Consider the following 23,215-nt stretch of genomic DNA (forward strand, 5'->3'; position numbering starts at 1 on the left):
GTTCTTTCATTATTTCTTTTTATATTTATAGGTGACAAGTTTCAGATCTATTGAAATTAGGCATATATTAATCTGCACCTTAAAATAGAGTATAAGATGTTTGCTCATGCTCAGAAAATGAGTGTCTAGCTTGGGCTAGGCTAGGGATTTTGGTCGTATTATCTGATGATTGTAATTATTGAGGATGATTAAAAGATTGAAATTCCTAATAAGGCAGCCTGGGGGAGTGGATGTGGATGCTGGGTTTGACATTGAGCCACTATAAATTCTTTGTGTTTGAGGTATTCTGATTGTTTAGCATGTCCATTTTATTCTTTGGATTATTTATTGTTCATACTTATCTTAGCACCTTATGGACACTTTCAAAAGTGAGTTTTCTGCTGCACATATTTTGTAAATTTTGAAAAATTTAACTCAACCCCCCCCCCCCCCCCCCCCCCCCCCAAAAAAAAAAAAAAAAAAAAAACAAAGGAATTATTGAGAATTATCCAAGGAAGCATGATTTGGTATAATAGTGCGTCAATATTTGAACATACAATTTAACTTAGGTTGCTACATTAAACTAATGGCCTAAACTTTAGCCTATGCACACAGATATATCTACCAATTTGTAAGGTAGATAGTATCACTCTAATACTTTTTTTTTTTTAAATCTCTAAATACCTCACAGCCATCATATTGAGAGAAATGCTGCAGTTTGAGGAAGCATGGAGCAGGAAGAATATTCTTTTTGACAAAAAAATCTGTAAACATTAGATTCCAATTTTGATTATTTTATGAATAATAATTTTAAGATTAAAAATATTTTACTATTTAATTATTATAGATTGGATTTATATTAAAATTTATTATTTTTTTAAGTTCAAGTCTTCCTAGAACTTTAGCATTATTTTTTATATATTTATTTATTTTAAATAAAGGATCCATGTATTGCACATGCCACATTGTAATTAGAATCGGAGATATTAGGACTAAGATTTTTCACATGCCTTTCATATTGGATTGGGGAAGCATAGTATGGAGAGTATTATTTTTTGACAAAAAATCTAAAAGCCTCGGATTCTAATTTTGATTATTTTAATTAAGATAGTTTTCAGATTAAGATATTTTATTATTTAATCATTATATATCATGTTTGTATTAGAAATATCATAACTATTTTATTACATTTGTCTATCAAAAATTTAAGTCCTACAAGAAAACTTCTCTAACTTTTTTTTTGCATTATTAATATCCAGAGCAACAAATTTTGTACTATTTTCTATAAGAGTTCGAGTCGAGTGAATTTGAGGAATTGCTTCCTTCTTCTCTCTTTATTCGAATCATAGAATAGCAATACCACTAAAATTCTCTTACCAAGAATTCCATTCATGGAATTGTGCCACCCATTCTCGAGCTCTCAATCCCACCACCCAAACAGGGGCTACAGGAGAAGGAACTGAGAAATTGGATTTTATGGGATGAGAGTGGTTTAGCTCTGTTGCCAAATGGAAACTGAATAATGCTTAGAACCCTCCTACAATACATTGCATACTTTTGAGATTTATGCCCATCTTTATGTTTTTTTTTTTTTTTTTTTTTTTTTTTTTTGCTGAAAGCGGATGTTTCATATAGTGCGTATACGGATACACCTAAAAAAGTCAAAATACAACAATTCGCAGAGTGCTAGTGGCAGCTCTCCCTCCCCTGACCAAAGATTGTACCCTGAGTGGTGGGCCGCTATCCAGTCGGCCGCCCCATTGGCTTTTCTAAATACATGCTTGGCCTGAAAGACCCTCCCATCTGTCATCATCATCCCTATGTTACGGATTAAGGGGTGGTCTGTGCCGTCACCCCTCGACCCCCTCTAAATCCACCCGATAACCGTAGCCATCTTTATGTATTCAGTGATGCATTTGGAAAGCATTTCAAATCTCAAAGGCCACCATGTATTAAATTTTCAGCAAGAAGTCTATCTTTGGATCGTTATCATTATCATCACCTTTAAATAAGCACCCCTAAACTAGTGGAGATCATGCTCAAATAGGCACGGTTTCTCCGATGGATTTTGCTGTCAATATGCGAGCATGGCAATACGGGAGGCCGGCTTAAGTTGGCATGATTAGAACTAGAACACATGATTTATCTCAGTAAGCGACTAATGAGGTTTTTTTGGTTCAATAAGAGTGACTAAAGCATGGTTCCGCAATGACAGATCATAGACATGATATGGGTGTTACTAATCATGGTTCGGCACAGTTCGAGTACAGCACCAAAAATTTCTGCTGTGGTTTATTCCAACTCCATAGCGACATGTTTGGCGTTCAGAAACAATTTGGATATTTCAAATTGAGAACAAAAATATAACTTCATCAAAAGTTTGAAAAACTCAAATAATTATATATATAAAAAAGAAAAATAATGGACATTAGATTTTTAAAAAATTGGCATATTTACTCATGAAAATTAGCATAAAAATGAAGAATAAATCCATGTCCACCTCATGATTGAATAGATCTGAACGGATTTGTTTATTGAGAATATTTCAAAGAATCATTTGGAGAAGGAAAAGCTTGAAAAAAGCTGGGTCTTTTCGGCCACTCAAGAGAATATTGCTTCTGTTGTCCATTCCTATCCTGAGTTACCCATAATTCTCATGTTACTTGCCACATGGTTGGCTCAGACAAGATTTCATCGCCTACATAAAGAGTTCTTTGATATACTTAGGAACATATGTTGCCCCAAATAAGTAATAGAGAGAGAAAAAGAGAGAAGCTAAGACAAGGGAGAGGCATCAAATCAATAATGGTCAGACAACCATCTGCAAGTTCCTTCTGTAATATAGTGGAGAGATCCACAGAGTTGCAAGGAAAAAGGAAGCATGGAGATCCCAAATTTCAATGTGCAACAGAAAATAGTCAACAACAATATGAAGCCACTGTTTTGTTTGTTTCTTGAATTTGTTTTATTTAGTCTTTTAATACTGCACCCTCACTGTTATATATACAAGTAACAGAATTAGAACAAACTCCAATGGAGGAAAAAAAAAGAAAAAAAAGAGAAGAAAAGTATATAATGCACACAGCTCCATTGAGTTAACAGCTCCCAAGTGCTTCCAAAATGCTAAAAAAGGATTGGCAGAGATCACTGGAGCTGTTAAAAACTGGGAGGAAAAACACTTCTAGTTAAGTACCTTTTCTTGGATCATCAACATATCCATCCACAGGTCGTATGAGTTATTATACCGGGTAATGTTTATCTAACACCAGTAAAAAAGGACCCATATCATTCACCTTTATTTTTTTCTGGTTTCACTAATTTCTTCTCGCAAAGACAACCTTTGGGCTTGCCTGAAGCTGAAGAAGGCAATCATGCACTGTGGGCTTGGAGTTGTTCTCAAAATCAGGCTTAAGTCTCATCTGCAATGTAAACATTTATTTATGTTTGATGAGTTTAACAAATACAGTACAACTTTGCCAAAGTTGAATATGATATTGTAATTCATTACAAGGTATGATTTTAGCCGATGGAAAGAACTAGTTGAATGTAAAAAGAAATTATTCGTGAATCACCTCTTGATCTCAAGTCCCCTTTTTTTACAGCTAAAGGTACTCAGCAACATGTCATGCGCTAATTAACTTAAAGAGGAGTATTTTCAATCAGGTAAACAACAAAAGCCAATTATGCCTCATGCTCTTTTAAGCATCGATTTCATGCCACATGCATAAATAATCAAACATGTTATGCATTTCTACATATAAACACACCAAAATGACGAAAAAACGCTAGTTGCAGCATGCAATTATCAAAAGAAAGAAAAGAAAGATTACTAACACATGGTATATATGAAACATAGTTTGTTTTTGATTTTGAACTGATAACATTACAAATCTGTACCGATTTCGGTCACAATACATGCAGTGCTTGTTGCTGCAAAAAAAGAATTAAAAAATGCATTGATGTATGTAATCCATTCTTTGTTATTAAAATCTGAGATGTCCCTCCAAAAATTAATCTAAAATCACAAGCAAAGTTTCAAATATCGTGCAATTTGGTCACGTACTGCTTGCTGGCAGGTACAGAGTGTTAGGTGAGGACCCAATGACGACTTAGTTTTTCACTCTCGAACTCAAGTCGAATAAATCTAGACATATGTCGGACGACGGGGTTTGACGAGTTATCCATGACCTCCGGTCTGTAGGAATCCATGATAGAAATACTGTATCATACGATAACTGCACCTACAGGTTCATCATTCTACTCTGCTGGGTAGCCACTACATACTGCTAGGTGTCACTGGTGGATGGTGAGACTCACAGGGACCATTCTGATGGTCGATGATCCCTGGTGAAATCACAAAGGGGATAAAGATGAGCTCCTATTTTGAATTCACAAAGGGATAAAGATGAGCTCCTAAAATTTAGGAGCTCATCTCTATCCCCACACCATAAAAGAGGGGTTCAAAGGGGCTACGAATTTTTCATGGTTTTTCCTTGGGATTTTTGGCAGCAAGGAACCTCCTTCCATCCCTCCTTTCAGCCACAAGAAAGCAAGAAAAAAAGGCTTGTGGCGTGGCCCTTCTTCCTTCCATTCTTTGGTTCCAACGCGAAGGGAAAAATGAAAGACTGCGGGTTTTACATTCTTCTTCCTACATCCCTCCTTCTTCCTCCTCTCAAGGTAATCAAAAGTTGATTCAAAGGAGAGGATATCAGCCATCAAAAGCTATCTCTGCAAGGGAGCTAGCACCCCGGGAAGATCCAAAAGCTTCAATTGGTGCTATACCTCGTGTGGATACCTGTAGAGGCCGGATGCGTGTGCGGCTTCCATCGAACCTTCAACAAATCCACGTAAATCAGATTTGCAGAGACCATCTACCCGCACAAGATGAAGATCTGATCTTCTTAATGATTTTAAAATGGTTTATAAGAATTTAATCCTAATCTATCTACAAACGACGGTTTTAAAATACGTTCATGCGATGAACGGGATCGCACATGCCCTTCCGCTGCACATCTAAAAATTTTTGAAATTTTTCTGCGGCATGCATCAGATCCTAACAGTGGTATCAGAGCCAGGTTATGTAGATTAAGATTGGAATTAAATTTTTAAAGGCATTTTAAATCTAAAATTTAAAGAATTATGCTTGCTGAAATTTTCTGCATACAGAATTTTCAGCTTGCTGATTTTTCTGCATGCTAATTTTTGAATGCTTAGATTAATGATTCTAATGCTTTGGTAATGTGATTACAAATATTTAGAATCATATCTTGCATAATCAGCAAGTCATAAGATGAAATAATCAGTTAAATTACAGATCTGAAAATAATATTTATGCATGAGATGCGTATGGTGATGATCATGGATGGACCCTTTTGAATGTGCTGAAATATTCTGCGATATTCTGTGATGCTATGTGATGGCATGTAATTTTAATTTTCAGATGCCTGCGTGCATCTTAAATTCATGTATTAAAGACCTGCGTGTCTCATGAAAAAGGGTTGTAATTTATTCTTTTATTTTATTTAATTTTTAAAGCAATCTGGGATGTAATCTGTGATGTGTGTTGCACGTCGATGGTTGATCGATATGTACATTAACAAGCTTAACATGCACGGATCGAAATCAAGGGTTGATTGAAGATGGATCAAGGAGTTGATCACAATTGGACCTAGGGATCAAGATCAAGTCAAAAGTTGAAGATGATCAAACCAATTGACGTGCATGTGATTGTAAAATGACCCCATCCTGGATCCATGATCATCACCATTTAAATTTATTTGTTGATAAATGCCTGGATGTTTAATGCTTATGTCTATACGGGTAGATATATATTTGCATGAGATGTGAATAGTCGATCGAGAGAGACCTAAATACAAACCTTCTCAATCAGTCAAGAGTGAACCAACATGAGCTAGTCATATTAGATTAATTGATCTAATTGGTGTCTAGGCAGCTTAAAAGGTGGTTACTTAATTAGGACCTTACTCTTCGAGTAAGGGGAACCTCCCACCTGCTTACCTGGCCAATTGTTCCATGCGAAACCAATCACCGGCTAGTACAACCTCCGATACCAATTCGGAGAACCTTAATTCTTGGATATTGCTAAAAGAATGATCTATATGTGTCCGTTTTTAAAATTTAAATATGTTTTTTTTGAATCCATACTAACTAAATAGTTAATAGCACCAAGCTCCATAAAATATGCATAGAAGAGTATATTAGAACAATAGTAATTATGCCATCTTTAAGTGAAGCATTAAAGTCGATTTTAGAAGAATTTGACAAACATAACACAGATCACCAACCTCATAGTTTTGAAGTAAATATGCAAGCAATGCTGATATTCCATGAATTGCAAACTTTTGTCCAATGCATGCTCGTGCACCAGCCCCAAAAGGAAGAAATGCTGCACTTTTATTTGGTTCACTTATAAATGGGCACTCTTCATGCTTCTCATGTTCCTCAAATGTGCCTGCAATTTCATTTTGAGACAGATATTGAAAACATTAACAAATAAGTATCTCAAAGAAATGCTTTAAAGGAATGAAAAATGGAATAAATTCCATTTCCTTTGAAGGGAGATTGAAGTATTGGGAGCGAACATGCATAAATTATAAAATTGAAGGAGCCAAAATGCATGATAATGGAGGAGTTCTATTAAACCTTTGTAAATAAATCAAAGCTATATCATCTAATATTGCTTTGATATACCAGGAATTAGGAAGCATCTTACTCAGTAAAACTATCAGAAATAAAGCACAATCCTTCAAACTATTGGTAAAAGAAATCAACCCCATTATGCCCAAAAGTAATGCTCAATCCTTATTTGATTTAAACAACTAATACAGGTGACTGGCATTGGTTGTTCTCGTCAGGTGCAACAATTATTGTAGCATCAGACAAATTGGCAATAGCCTTTTTGTTCATAGAAATTCTTAATAAGATAATTCTCAAATGGTGAAAAATCTCAGAAGACAATGATACAAAAATGCAACCAACTAAAAGCCACAGAAATATTATACTACCAAGAAGAGCAAAATATTGATGTGTAGAAAAAGGAGAGAGAAATGAACATAGCTTTTGACACAAGAATAAGATCGTCTTAAACAACAATAAGCAGCCTCCCACAAGATTTTAGAATTTTGGTTCAAGTCTTGGTTTTGATAAGAGGACTAAAGTATTGGCTGAAACATGCTTCGACTGGGATAGATCTCAAACTGATCAAAAAATTCAGTTTCGGCCACCGGTTTCAACAGTTTCAGATGAAACCAACTGAAGCTGCCGTTCTTTTACCCCATTTGTTAACAAGTATATGTATTTATGTTTAATATGTGTTCGATATTATTAAATCACACGTTCATCTGAGTCTCTAATGATCTTATCTATATAACTTTTGTCTAAGTTATTATACTGGAAAGTCAATGTATTAAAAAGTGGATAGAAAGCACATAACAGCCAGGGGGGCTCCTAGCCAATAGCGAATAGCAAGTGCTATGTACCCAAAGCAGGCTGTTGAAGTATATATATATTTTCTTACTAAATATCAAAGATATCAACTCTACATCAACTTCATGTAAAAAATGAAGAAAATAAAGAAAAATTTAAAACAACATCCACGTATCATCGTAATATCATATCAACATTTATAATTTTGTATAATGTAAAGGTACACGATCTAATGAGCAATATCATCATCCACCAAACATAATTACATCACTCAATAAAGATGTCTACAATATGATAACATCAACCATAGAAGAAAGATGTCCACAATCATACAAATAATCCAGTTCTCCTTATCCTCTCTCTCTCTCTCTCTCTCTCTCTCTCTCTCTCTCCCCCATGCTCCAATTGAACATGGGTATGAAATAACTAAACCAGCCCATGTTTTAATCATCCTATTGGACTAGCTGATTGTTGGACCGCTTCAATTGGAAAGTGGTCCAGTCTGCTATAAAATAAATCACCCACTTCAAACACAGCATCATGGCTGCTACAGTGGGTTTCCCACTTCATACTTGTGCCATATGGCACCACCATGATATTTAGCATAGCCTTCTTCGGCTGAAAGCGCTATAGCCGCTGTAGCAGCCTATTTTTAAAACAATGTGGTCAATCTGCAAACTTGATATATCTTTACTAATCAGGCAAGATAGTTCGTCTTCTTATTTTTCTTACTTAAATGAGTTTCTTCCTCCTTTGCTAAATAAAGTGAAATATTAAGATGAAATAATGAAATAAAATGGGTTTTTTATTTGGATTGGTCCTTTTCTTTTCTTTGTCCAAATGAAATAGAGTAAAATATACTTAAATGGGTTTCTTCTTGATTAGATGAATTAATAAAATGCAACAATGTTAAATATGCTTAGATGTTTTTTTCCTCTGATGATTTATAAAAATGAAATAGAATGAAATATGCTTAGAGGAAAAGTTTAGTTAAATTTTTATGGAAAATTATAAAAAACAAAGAAAAGTATAGAGAAATTATAAAAATTAGAGAATTGTAAGAAGCAGAGTCGCCGAGTTGGGAAACAAGTGTGAGAGATCATATGAGAAACAAAAGTTGGTGATTGATAAGAAATTATACAATTGGGAAAATTGGTGGCATCTATATATGATAATTAAAATTATTCACATATTTAGCATAGGAAATAAAAAAGATATCTTACAAAGATTAAAAAAAATAAAATCTCTACTCGTCGCCTATGTTCTTTAAAAAGAAAAGAAATAGGTAGCGAAGATGAATCTTTTTCTTCTATTCTAATGGGGCCTAGCTTCTAACTTTTTTTAGACATGGGGTCCATGTTGTGGTTTAAGGTATATTAGTAATCATTTTGAACTAAAACAATTTTAGATTGACAAAATTTCTAATTAAAGGACACTTAGAGCAAAAGTCTATATGGAAAGATCACTCATGCAAAGAAAATCTAAATCGAGGTTTTTTTTTTAACTTCCTGTAGGTGGTGGGACTGATGTGGTCGAGGCATGTGGGGAAAGAGGACAAAGAGAGTGTGTATTGGTTATTTTCAGAATGCAAATTCAGCATTTCTCAAAATGCGCTTTGCACTCATTTCTCAGGTTTTTTTTTTTTTTTTTTTTTGTTGGTACTATATATTGAACGTGAGTACACCCAGCCAGATCACTAGAAAGTAACAAAGACAAAGGAGGAGGAGCATCTGAATCAGACGTCCATGGTAAGAATATTACAGAAAAAAAAGTCTAAACATTTAAAGAATTAAGCTTTGATACAGTTTAATTTCAATCTGAGATTACCCAAAATACATATTATAATCCTAAATAACTCATAACACAATAAAACGATGTGAATTAGCTTGTCTTTATTTTTTCTCAACTTTTCTTGTTTGGATCTTTTTAAACTTTTTTTACCATAAGTCTAGAACTCAAGGTAAAAGTATCAAAATTGAAATTACAATGGTCAAGAAAAATATTGAGTTTTATAAGAGATGTGTAGATCATATGTTAATGAATTTAGGGCTGATTGAGTGACTGGCAGGGGTCGGTAGTCGACTTGTAAAAGTATTTCAGGTTGCCTATATGAATCTATGCAGAAATTCAGTGTGTACCACTAGAAAAAAGACATATATGAGACTAAGTGCAAGTCATCGATACACAGAAAAGCACAGCATATGGATAAGTTTAAGAAAATAACATAGAAACAAAAATAGTATGAAGCAAAATAAAACAGGTAAAATGAAAGAGGTTGGCGGAAAGAAAAACTAAAGAGACAGAAAGAAAAACTAGGAGGAAGTAAGAGATGCAAATCAGACATCAAATCCTTGATGCCTTTCACAAGAACAGAGAGAAAGAAAACAGTTTATCATGCTTCTTGGAGTCTAGCAGAGGACCACATATGGCCTTCTCAGGTAAATAATATCTAGATTTTCCAGACCTCTATAACGCAAAACTCAGTTTCTCACAGATTCCTCTACAGAAGACACCTAATCTACACAAAATTAAATCCTAATGACTTCAGAAATTTTCGAATGTTATATATATATATATAATCTGAAAATTACAATAAACCTAAACTGCACCCAATAGGCTACCATTAAATAATAAGGTACCATCAGATGTATGTACGCAGTAGTGGTGACACTAGCAGCATCAAAACCCTATTCTGCTTTCACCTTACTAGATGAGTGGAAGTCATGTTCCAATAGAATGATCTTCCAGTCTAACCACTCAAAGTTGCTTACATAAAGGGTTGGGGACCAAGTCTGTATTTTATTTTTGTAATTAAACTTTTCCAAGCACCAAGAAAGAACACCAACAAGATAGCCATCCTTCATGCTGCCAACCATGAAATTCTCTCATTCACCATTGACACCAATGAGGGATTTCAGCAATGCATGCTATTTATATATGAAAAATATTCTCTACAAAGATATCTTGCATTATCACAGTATTGGACATGGTTAAAGATTTCTCTAATTCTTTAACACAAGGTGAATGCTAGGCAAGGGCACTGTATTAAGTTCCTTCTTTAGTTAATACATACATGGAAACACTCAATGAATTTTAACTTGCAAATCATAATCCCTCTTACATATATGAGAGTGAAACAAGGAGTCTAATAAGTTCCCCTACTAATCAAAGATTTAAATTCTTACGAAGTAAGTTGTAATTCATAAAACTTCAAAGATGATACTAAAAATTTCAAGAAATCATTAAATTCATCTTTTGATTAAGAATTGTCATTTTAAATTGGAGTTCAGTATTTTTCATACTAAAGGCATCTCCATTCTGTGCAATTTTCAAATAAGTTGAAGGTGCATTCCTCTATATTTTGGCAGATACAACATCATCCCAATAATGAATTTACTGACAAACAAATTACCATGGTATGGATAAATTAAACACTTTTTTATTATATAGATACTTCGTTCATGAATCATTGAAACTATAGGTTCCCATACTTAATTCAATTATTAGTTTGTCAGAAAATTGGGTAAGCTATGTTTAGTTTTTAGTAGCAGGAAACTTATACTTGATGAAAAAGTAATGAAACTGCATAGATAATGGGAGTCAATTTGACCGTAGAGAATGCCTAGATTGATGTACTTCTACTCATAGTATATCTCCTTTTCCCTCATTTTAAATGCATAGATTTAATGTATTTAATGCCTAGATAAGCGAGTCAAAAAAGTTCATTCACATATCTCTTGATGGTGCATACCTTTAACAAATCTGTGATTGTAAGTGTTAAAACATTAAGATCATTGCTCATACCTCACACTTAAAAGTAATCAATGTCCTGTCTATGCATGTGGCTAAAATAACTTGATTTTGAGAAGATCTATGATGAAATCAAGGGCCTCAATCATTCAACCCAATTTACATCATGATGATTTAAGGCCCCATTCTACTGCTAGGAGAGTCAATGGCATGTATTAGAATGTTAAACTATCAAACAACTCAGATTTACTCATTTATTGAGTTTGTATCTGTATTTTTTTAGCCATGGTCATAATCTTAGTCATTCGGTTATTTGGCCTTAACTTGGACTGGAGTCACTTGACCGCTGAGCATTTAACTCATTTGTCTGTCTAATATTCTTGATCTCTTGGTTATTTGGTACCCGAGTTATTTTTTTTTCTACTTTATTTGGTTACTTCATTTATAAAATAGGTTAGGCTATATATATAGCTATAGCAAAGCTAAAGGAGTAGTACTAAGTTATATGTGACTTTTGGCGGAGAAAGAAGTCTCTTCTCACATGAGACTTGGAATTCTACTCTTCACTCATCTCCTCTCTCTTCTCTCAGCTTCGTTTCTTTCTTCTCTCTTCTTTCCATGTGAAATATTCTCCTTAACCTGCACAAATCTAATTTATTTTTCTGAGATTTGATTTGGGATCTAAATTCTCTTTAACCTAAAGAGAAATATGTTTTCCCTGAAATTTGATTTTGGGTCACAATTGAACCTTCCACTTAATAATAAAATCATAATAATCCTTTTCCCAATACTAAACCCTATTCTCTGAACCCCAGGGTGGAGCAGAAAACCTAAATATACCCTTTAATCCACCAAATAGCTCACTTCAGTCTTGTTTTCTGAGATTGGACAGGAAGTTCTTAAAATGAGCAACACCCCTAAATATTCTAGCCTGATGAACGCATAAGCAAGCCATTCCTGAGCAATCCTGCATGGAAAATTTAGAAAGAGCCAACAAGTTCTAAGATCTAGGCCAATATATATCAAGATATCAAAATATCAGATGAAGAATTAAAAAAAAATTGAGATTCATTGATGTTTCAAGGCACTGCTTTTAATGTATTGGCCAATCTCTAGGGATATACAGATTTTTATTGACCGAGTTTATAGGGCCAAGATTTTATTTATCAAATTATTAGTGTCCCATACCAAAAAAACTGGCATCCTTAAACTTAAGAAAAAAAAGAAAAACAATGAACGCTCATGCACACAGATATGTTTATGTGCATGTGTATGTTTACATTGTGTAAGTAAGTATCAAAATATTTTCGATTTCACTGATATATGCACACAGATATCAAAATATTTTCGATTTCACTGATATATGTATCTATGTATGTATGTGTAGTACGTATATATCTGCAAGTGCAATCAAAGGGTCTGAGAAGGTGAGTCAATAGCAATCAAAGTTTCTGAGATAATGAGTTGCCGATTTGATGGTAAAGCTTCACAAAGAGTGGAACAGCAAGTCCAGATAGGCTTAGTAGCAAAACTACCATGCAATTTCAGCGCAAACTTTTCCTTACAATTTAGGAAGAGAAAAGTCAGCAGTTAAATTAGAAAAGAAATTTGCTTTAATGAAAAAAAAAAAAACTACTTCCTTTAGGACCAAAAATTAGTTATACTTTTTACCTTGGAGTATATTGATAGAAGGACAACATCAGAAACAATAGTACTGGCAAGAACTACCTTTTGAATCTGTTGCCTTAGTACTATGAAGACTAATATATCAATAGAAGGGCAAAGTTAGAAATAACACATTGGAGTAATAACTAGCAAGAACTGCCTTCTATATGTACTGTCATCATACTATGAAGACACCCATTTTGTTCATATAGAGATGCTCGAAATAGAGAATCAGAAGTAATTCTGGTAGCTGCAGTTAAATGAGCTCCATAGTATCAAAGAAAAGACCAGAACTCAAGCTTTAAGGAACTTTAAAAGATAACTCACTTGATATGTTCACATCAGAAGTACAAAATTCCCTTAGGGAATCAAGAACAATCTTCAGGATACAAGAAGCAAACACCAGTTTAGATGCATTTATAGTTTCCATACCGCTTCCCTCGATAAAAATTACATTTATTTTAAGGAACGATCTTAGCAAATAAGCTAATAAAAGCTAATGTGATATCAGTACATTAAATTCATGTTAACATATATGCCTATGGCATGAAAGACTACATAATAACAACCACCATGAGAAAGATTATATTATTGCAAATGTTAAAGGGCAAAGAAAAATGAATCACAAAAAGATACAATGCAAGCACAACTAGGGAGGAAAGAGGAGCGAGGGGGTGGGAGGGGGGGAGGAAGAGGGCTACCTCCATGGTCAATAGCCTTCGACAAGAAACGATGTGGATTAAAGTGGCTGGCATCCTTACCCCATATAGAGTCATCCATCTGCAGCAGCTGTAAAGGAACAACGAGCATTGCTCCCGCCGGTAAAGTTATACTAGAATTAAGAATCAAGTCTGTAAACAAGGAGGACAAAATTACACACATGACAGGGTCACCATACAAGGGGCAAGTAATAATAGCATTAAACTCATGCAGCACTCTTTCTGCTAGTGTCAGTCAGATATAAACTATTAAAGAACTTAAAGCAGCAAAATATTGATGAAAAAGAATAAAACCACAGAGAAAAGTTAACAACCAAGAAGCAAATATTCAAATGCAGAACTTAGCACCTGGTCCTTTGTTTGACTGCCATTTTATGTTTAGTCCTGATACAATTAGCATTTTCCATTTAGTCCCTTGAATATAGTTAGACATGTCTTTCCACACAGTTATGCCTGTGTTTGTATATAACTGCTGTGTACACACTTATGCAGGGACCAGGGATTAACCACAAAATGGCCATCTAAATAGAGACCAGGAATTAAAACTTCCATCAAGGAGGCCTAAATATAAAATGGCAGTCAATCTAGGAAGTGGGCCTCAATTTCCCCGATCCAAATACACACATTTTAATTTGTGGTTAGAAGATTAAAGCTTCCCGAGGCCTTTTGGCTGTACTTAACATTTGCATGCCATGATCATAAAGCTGCACAGCATATTTGTAAAACAATCCAGCATGATGAAATCAGACAACATTATTGCACTAAACTTTGATTCAACCTCCAGATGTCTTGGACTCAGCACATATGTGTGCACTGCATAACTCCGGATAGAAAATCAGAAGCCAAATCCCATAAAATTAAAATTCTGGTAAGACTACAAATTTAGTTACAGGGAGCATATAACTACTCCAGCTTTCCATGAGGATTAACTGTCATTACCATTTAAAATAGAAATCTGATTATTGAAAGACCATGACAAAGGCACCAATTTATAGTAATGAATTTTGAGAATACTAAAAACAGATTAAACAAGCATTTAAAACTCACATAAGAAATCTTACTCTAAGTGAAGGTACATTTTGATAACAGACTGTATCCTCATGAAGGAAATAAAATCTTTTCAGGATGTGAGCTCTTCGACTTATAAATATGAATGTCTACTGGTCTTATGAATTAAAAAACATAAAAAAAGATGTGCAATCATGCATTGTATATTATTCAGGATGAGTCTCTCTCTGAAGTTGAAGTTGAGGATAGCTATGTCTCCCAAATTGCTTCTTGGGCAGCTAGGCTGCCCTCGGACACACTTGAGAACCCATTCTCGTATAGGCAGGCTAGACCCGCCAAGGCAAACTTTGTGTCAAGTGATTATATTTTTAGGCAGAATGTCACATCACCACCTATAGATATTATTATATCTAAAATTACTCTAAAGGATACTAATGTATGCAATGATTTAAACATATTATAAATATGAGATTACAAGCTCAAGTTATAGTTATAGAAGATTAATTAAGATTAATGTGTTATCGCTGATGAAAGTTGTAGCTCATACTTTTTTTATGAAAGAAAATTACAACTCATGTTGTAAATAATATCCTGCATAACTCGGTAAATGACAATAGCTTTCTCACTGCCATCCAAAAGAAAAGTTAAAGCTCATAATAGTTTTTTTTTTTTTTTTTAACTGCTAGGCAAAGAGGACAAGAAGAGAAAAATGGTAAGACAACAAAAAATTAGTTAATGACAAGAAGAAAGATCATGGAAGGCACTCTCAAATAAAAAGTGCACATCCCCCAGGATGGATAAGAGCAAAAGTGCAAAATAAACTTCATGGATATCTATGTTCCATGAACTACAGGGACAGACCGATGCTGAAAAGGCTGAAGATGGCAGAAAGTGCCATTCAACCAAGAGTCAATCTATAATAGTTGTTAGCTATTGAAGTTGTTGGCCATTTTATGAAGAATAGAAAAATAATAGTGCCAAAATATTATGTGAAGTGGCTGGTGCATGTTTTTTCTTTCTTCTTTTTGGTTGGCTATCTGCTTTTTTTGAATTTACTACTTTTGAGCATGTTAGAAGATTTATTTCCATCATTATAAACATATAATAGGAATTATTATAAAAGCTCATTTAAGTTATGTAAGTAAAGATTCATAACATGATCGGCGAAACCGTTCCGAACTATCCGGTCGGAGCATACCGAGCCGTACCGGCGGCAGACCAGAACGGTTTCGGTAAACAAAACGAGAAACCGACGACGGAGGGGGAGAAGGATAAGGAAAGAGAGAAAAAGAGAGAGAGCAGGGAAGCCCCCTTCGGAATCCTTGTTTCGAACGAAGCAGGGGAACCAGAAGCAGAGCCCCTCCTCTACCTCCTCCGCACGGCTCCCCGGCCCTCCACCGGCCTCTGCTACCCTCCTCTCTCTCTCTCTCTCTCTCTCTCTCTCTCTTTTCCTCTCTCCCGTTCTCCCTCTCTCCTGCCCCCTTTACTGTGTCGGTACAGGTCCGACACAGAACGGCACAAGGCTATACCGACCCGTGCCGCCGGGCAACTGGTTCGAGCCCTAGTTCCAGCACAGCAACCCTTGATTCACAAGGAATTTTAAAGTTAAGGTTCCTAATAGCGAAGTGGCCACTTAAGCACATTGTCAAGGGCGTTAATGCCTAGTATAGGCAACGCATTTACCTACTACCCTGATAGACACCCTTATTCTGTGTAGAAAGCAAATATATATATATGTAACATAAAATGCAGCCATAAATATAATGTCCACAAATTCATGTAGCATACTGATATGTTCCACATGATTTGCATTGCATTTACATAAAGATTCAAAAACTTATTTTTGTAGGATGCATGTTTATAAGACTGCCATCATCCCTAATTGAATATAGCTTCTATCAACAAAATCATGATACATAAGTTGTAGACTTTAACTGAATAAAGGTTTAGAAAAAAGAATAAAAAAAAGAATGTGCAAAATCATTTGAATTGTGAAGTAACCAATTATCTGGTTATTATATGAATGTTTCAAGGTGATGAATCAACGCTACCATGTTTCAATGAGCATCTTTGAAGCAAAGGTCCAGCTGGCAAAAGACGAGCTGATTCATAAACAGTAGCCAATAAGAAATGCATCTTTTGCACCTCAAGTGAATCTGGCCCAGAAGTTCTTCCCCACACTCGAACGATCTCTGAATATGACTGCAGTATAAGAGAATGATAAGATAACATACACTATAGTTTAACAAGCATTATTTTGATACAAATGTTTGAATATTACAACTCCAGACATCAACACATTAATTCATTAGAGAGGCCTACCATATTTAACTTGCTTCCCAATGTTTGAACGATTCAATAAACAAAAGTCACGAAGATTAACAACACAAAGAAGCATAACCTAAAAGGAGCTTTATCATCAAGAAAATGAAAACTACTGAAGTACTAAAAATATCATTACTTGTTTACAATCAATATGGAGAAGGATCAAAGTCACCTTACAATTGAAACAAAGCCAGTGAGAAGATCAGACATTACAAGATTTAAGCAGACTTTTGATTGTAAAAGCCATGTAAATTAAAAGGAAAAGAAATGAGGTTGCTATTAAAGAAAAGAAAATTAGCAGAGTCCAGAGAAAAAGGAGAAAAGCTTAAGACCTTAAAGAAGCTGTCCCAGTAATTCAGGTGCTTTATAAGATCAATCTATTGATAAGAATTTCACAGTAAGAGGCACCTAGAAGTGAAATAGGAAGTGGACTCAGCATTTCATCTTAGGGTCATCATTTGAACCTTAGAAACTTGGACCAAAAATGAATACCAGAATTGGATAAAAAGGGGCATGAGAACAACAATCTTTTCAGCAGATGATTGTACAAACTGCACAGAAATGATAGTGGAAGCAGAAGCAGATTTGCATGTTCTGAATTAATTATCGGCAACAATACTCAGAACCATGTTTTGCTTACCAGGTCTATCTTATTATTTAAGATTATAATTCAATCCATTATATAGCTTTCAGGTGACAAGGTTAGAAGAAAAGCCATAAAAAAATCAAGAGGAGCAAATAATTTGCAAGAGATAAGAAAGAAAAGACATCTCTACTTTTTCTTGTAGTTCCGGGTTCAAGACTAGCCATGTTAAAATGCTATGGATCAAGCTAGCAGTTGCTAAACATCCGTGGAACATCAAACCCAACATATTTGCACATGCTTCTTCTTTGGAAATAACATCTTCCTCTATTTCCTCCTGGAAGAGACCTCTTGATCTCGTATTGTCCAGCAGAACCGTACCATCTGCACCAGCTTCCCTCCCAGTATCTGAAGTTCTCTTACAAGAATCTTGATTGATTTGGCCCAATGAGCGTTGAATAATGTCTTGTGTTAGGCATTGCAATCTCATGCACAAAGATCGATACTTCCAGTATCCTCTCCTCCAAAAGGGAGGGATTCTGTAAGAAGCCCAGAAGCAACCATTCTTAGCAATCATCAGAAGGAGCTCCTCATATGTAGCTGCCTCAGACCAATCCAGGAATGCATCGCCAAAGAGACCAACTCCAAGAGTGTAAAATGCCATATGCTGTGAAACAGATCTGCAATCAAGAATACCTTTAGCCATAATAGTATCAACTCGGCCCATGACACATTCAACGACCTTCCAAGAAATCATGTTTGCTCTCTCAGCCAATTTTCCATTCAAGTATGCTTCTAAAGATTCCCTTCTCTTTTGTACCTACATCCAAGTGGACAAATGACATGAAATTAAAACATGTCTTGTACGTTGTTATTAGCTAACAATTACTATCTACTTTAATTGCCATAAATAAGTATCCACTCATCCACCATAACTTTTAAGATATTTAGAATAACAGTTTACAAATTAACCAAGCAAAGAGTACTCTAATATTTTACATACTAGAACTTGTCAAAAAATAAAATAGATAGAGACAGAAAGAGAACATTATGAAAACTTTGCAGCAAACCAGGGACCAGTTGAAATGGCATGCAAGTTGAGAATAAGTGGCATAAAGCCCTCCCATAAACAAACCCTTGTTTTCCTTACTATTAAAGAAATTCTCGTCAATATCACAAAAGTATTTGTGTAGCAAAAGGAACTCAATGAATAAACAATTTTCATGGTTTGAAATGTCCGAGTGGTATAACAATTAGGAAGGGGGAGCGAGGGAGGGAGGGAGGGAGGGAGCGAGCAATAAAAGAAAATCCAAAGCTAAAAGTGCTGTTTTACAGTTCACAGATACCTTTCTGAAGGAGGAAACAAATAGGCTTAATCGACCAAAAGCCAAATGGAACGCCCTCCCAGTCAATGGTAATTTATCCTCAGCCTGTACGAGCACATCTTTTATCAGAGTAGTATCCTTCAACGACACAAGAAGCTGAGTAGGACCCAACCACAGTCTGACAATTGGTCCATAACTCTCATGCAACTTGGACAAATAACCTGGCAATGCAATAATTTAGCTTTAGAAATGCACATAATTTAGAAAAGCAAATTTTAAAAGGTTTATATATTTCACCTTTCACATTTAAGCTCATGTGATGTCATCAATGTTGAACATAGACAATAGAGGAGTTCAAGCCTACATATGTATATGTCTTAGGTCCTTAGTCTGCCTCCTTATTTTTTTATGATGAAGAACTGTTGTCCCTACAAAATTGAGTTAGCAGGCTCCTAAAAAGTAAGTTGACATACAAGTCTGCCTATTAAGTACTCATTTCATAGCTTTTACATAACCCCCAACATTTTTGTTCTATAAGGTTAATATAGTTTGGTTGTTATGACAGTATATGATTCAAATCTCAGAATGGGACAAGTGCATGAACCTGGGTCGTTTAGAGAAGGATTCAGTAGTTTTTTAAGTTCAAAAAGGAGTCCTATTTCAGTCCCCTCAGATAGTAACTTTTCTAGAAAGTAATTTAATTGATTCAGGCTATGTTCCATTGGCATGTTCTGTAGCCTCTATACCTGCTAATTCATGAATTATATTGCAAGATCAATATCTCACTTCTTTTACAGAGTTTTGGAAATCAAATATTAGGAACAAGGATTCCCCTCCCCCCCCCCCCAAAAAAAAAAAAAAAAACCCAGGGAGGCCCACCGCCCTTTTCATTAATTTGATCTCTCAAGCCTTGAGAATTGATTTGATCTCTCGAGCATTGAGGATTCCATTTCCACAGCTATGTCAAGGCATGGACTCACTAAGACAAACCTTCTATAATCTTCTAGTTAGACATCTGCAATTTGACCAAACATAAAGCATGCTATTTTGTCATCAGAGCAAAAGGTTCTTACTGATATCAAGATACTTGTTGAAGAAAAACAACAGGACATGGATATCAATATTATAGAGAAATACTTTCTCAAAGGAACCTATGTATGAAAACAATAATATCACATCCAGGCAGTAGTAAAGACAATAATCACTTTGCATTGTGCATTTGCTAAAAGGTTTCTGTTTGATTTATAAAGGAAAAAATGGATGTGTAATTTTCTCTTGATATTTTAGAAGCTATTAGAGATGGTCAAGTGTAGAAGAAAAATCCTTCTTCTAGTGGTCCCCTAGATAATTGTCATCAATCCATTGAAATCTTTAGGAATCTTCTGTTGCAACAGATTTTACATCATTTCTGCCTGCATTATCAAACCAAGGAATGTACAAGAGGTTCAGTTATAAGAATAGTCCAAGACGTGAGTGTTACATCCACAGATATCGCATTAGTAAGCTTTCATCAACATGGAGACACCATGAAGATAACATCCTACTTTTCTGACTCCAGGTCCTTGAGATGGTAGCAGCAAATTACTGATATTCAAGCTGACTACACATATTACTCGTTACCTAGGTTTGTGTTTTAGATTGATTTGGTTACCTATTTGAAAGACATTTTGCAAACAAAGATTCAAAATCATCTACTATTTTTCTTATACCCAATAAATGAGATATATAAGTAGTACAAATTCTCATCAGAATGAAATTACAAGCTGCTACCAGAAGAAGGATTGCAGGCTGATGCAAATAGCAACTGTCTATCATCCAACAACAGCAATAAAAATATTATTTTGATCGGTAAAACTTAAATTAAGCTGAACTCTGCTCTGACTCCATTAGATAGATCTGTCATATAGCTCCCAATGCACTTAACATTTTCCAGATTGACGTCTAGGGAAAGTATATGAGCGCAACACTGAAGATCGAGGAATGCTGGATAGCACACCATGATTGATGATCGTAGGAGCATCTTTTATTGATATGAAGCTAACGTATAATTAAAACCTAGATAATATAAAAGGACATCCTAGATAATATGGATAAAGTTTGTACAAGGAATCTGTAAATTCTGGGAACAGTAGCAGACAGAGGCCTTACTAGGAACTACTGGGTAAAACACGATTCCCAAGGACAAGTGAATAAGTCAGAATTTCTGCATGTATTATTCATATTACAACTCTTTTTCTTAATCTAGACAGATCATGGAATTGGTTTCTTGTTTTATTTGTCTTTCTGTAAGGTTGTTAGAAGTCTTTTAAATGCAGAATTATGCTTGACAATTCTGATTATGAGTAAAACAAGAAACTAATTTAATAGCATAACCTACTATACTTATCTCAGTGTCTGATGTAGATGACTTTCTTAAAGCTGAGTTTAAATCACATCTATTTATTATTTTCCAACTTGAACAAGAGTCAAGGCAACATTCAATAGGAACTTGCTTACCGGTAACGAAGTTGGTACAGAGTACCTAGTGGCTGTTCATGATTTCAAAAAAAAAAAAATCGAGAAAAAAATCAAAAATTATATCATCAAACAAGAAATGGTGAGAAAAGAATCGGATCTACCGGTGAGATTTGCGCCCGATCCGCATCCAGCGATCAGCTTCGAGTGGCCGAAGAAGGAAGGAGAGGGCGGGCCCGGGATCCGGCTTCCCTTGGCCCAGAACCCCACCAGCCTCGCAAGCTTGCGGAACAGCAAGAACGTGACGGAGATGAGGGAGATCCAAAGCAACGCGTTGGTACCCCTCGCCACGTAGTCCTTCAAGAAGCCTTGTCCGCCGGGGGCGGCGGAGGAGCAGAAGTTAGCCGGCGGCCGGTCGCCGCCTCCCTGGAGAAGAAACCCTAGAAGGGTGTACGGGATCGAGGCGTCGCAAGCTTCCATGGCGGTCGAGGAATTGTCTCATCGAAATTGGAGCTCAGAGAAGGGAGCGGGGGGGTTTGGTGGGCTGTCTTTGTTCTTGCGGTGGCGGCGAGATATTTTATTTGTTTATTACTATTTTATTATTGTGGCGCGAGAGAAAGATGGAGGGCTCGGATCGCGACCGTGCCGTGGCAGCATTTGATTGGCGGAGAGGTTGGACTTTTTCTTTGGTTGGACTTAGTGGCACCCATGCCGTGCCCGGCCGTATCCGGTAGATTGGATGCGAGGTTGAGCTTTTTTTAAAGAAGAAGTGGATGGAAGAATCGCTTTAATACAACCCATACAGCTGTCCCATCACTCCCTACCGTTCCTTTTTTTAAAAGGTAAGGTGGGAAACGATTACAGATTTTTTTTCATACAAATCGGATGAATTAATTACTACAAGATACAGCTATGGAAATTAAAAAAAATAAAATATTTAAAACTTAAAAAAAAACTTGTTAACGAGTCACATAATATGATTATAGATTATTATAATCGAATCCATAAAAATTTATTCAAATTTACGGTATAGATAGGGCATTGTTATATATTGCAAATTTTATTGTTTGATGGCTAGTTTTCTTTTCAATATATATATATATATATATATATATATATATATATATATATATATATATATATATATATATATATATATATATATATATATATTGTGCTATAAGCATAATTTTTAGCCGAATGGTTGTATATAATTTTTTTTGGAATAGTCTTTGTCCCATACTTCCACCAATAAAGTCATAGTTGAAAAGACTTTTTAACCTAGTATTGTAGAATACCGTATTTTAGTCTCTAGTTTTGCTCCTCATTTAAGAAAAGATGTAAGGCTCGTTTGGTTCGCGGAAAGAATTTTTCCTCCTAGAAATATGATTTCTAGAAAACAAATTCCTAAGAAGAGAATGCCTAGAAAAGTACTTTTGGCATGTTTGGTTAACTATGGGAAATTGACAAATTTTCAAAGTGCTTATGTTTGGTTGGCTATCCACTTTTCTGGAAAAGTTATATATAATTCCTATTATGCCCTTAATAAAAATTAGGTCTTTAATGTCTCTTTAATACTGAAGAGCTTTTTTGAAAAAAAAAATAAAAAAGGAGTGATTCCCGCCTCATAGGAAAGTAATTTTCCCATGTTTTTCATGAAAAAGATTTTCCTATGAAATGTGGGAATCATATTCCCATGGAAATGCAACTTTCCCATCTCTCTCCTTTGAAAACTCCAACCAAACAAGAGGTATCTCATTACTTTTCCATTGACCACACTTTCCCTCCTTTTTCCCGCGAACCAAACGAGCCCGTATAGGCTTGACCATCATTGGAAGAGATAAGCAAGAGCTCTTACTCGATCAGCTCTTGATTTGATCCCAACTAGCCCCTATCCTTCCATTGACTTTTTTTTTTTTTTTTGGCCACCAATCTCTTTAAAGCAATAGACAAGATACTTA

At 35.3% G+C, this 23,215-nt stretch overlaps 1 protein-coding gene across 1 annotated transcript; it reads right to left on the reverse strand.

The window, feature by feature from the left end:
- Nucleotides 1-2,874: 2,874 nt before the first annotated feature.
- LOC103721665 (probable cytochrome P450 313a2) lies at nt 2,875-21,821 on the reverse strand. Its single transcript, XM_008811956.4, has 7 exons — nt 21,419-21,821; nt 18,822-19,021; nt 17,669-18,295; nt 16,619-16,769; nt 13,542-13,691; nt 6,285-6,451; nt 2,875-3,398 (listed from the first exon to the last, which is right to left on the reverse strand). Exons 1-7 carry the CDS (start codon nt 21,732-21,734, stop codon nt 3,294-3,296), a joined length of 1,716 nt encoding a protein of 571 aa, XP_008810178.2. The 5' UTR covers nt 21,735-21,821; the 3' UTR covers nt 2,875-3,293.
- Between the last annotated feature and the right edge of the window lie 1,394 nt (nt 21,822-23,215).

This window comes from Phoenix dactylifera, chromosome 13, assembly GCF_009389715.1.
Source record: "Phoenix dactylifera cultivar Barhee BC4 chromosome 13, palm_55x_up_171113_PBpolish2nd_filt_p, whole genome shotgun sequence".
Classification (NCBI taxonomy): domain Eukaryota; kingdom Viridiplantae; phylum Streptophyta; class Magnoliopsida; order Arecales; family Arecaceae; genus Phoenix; species Phoenix dactylifera.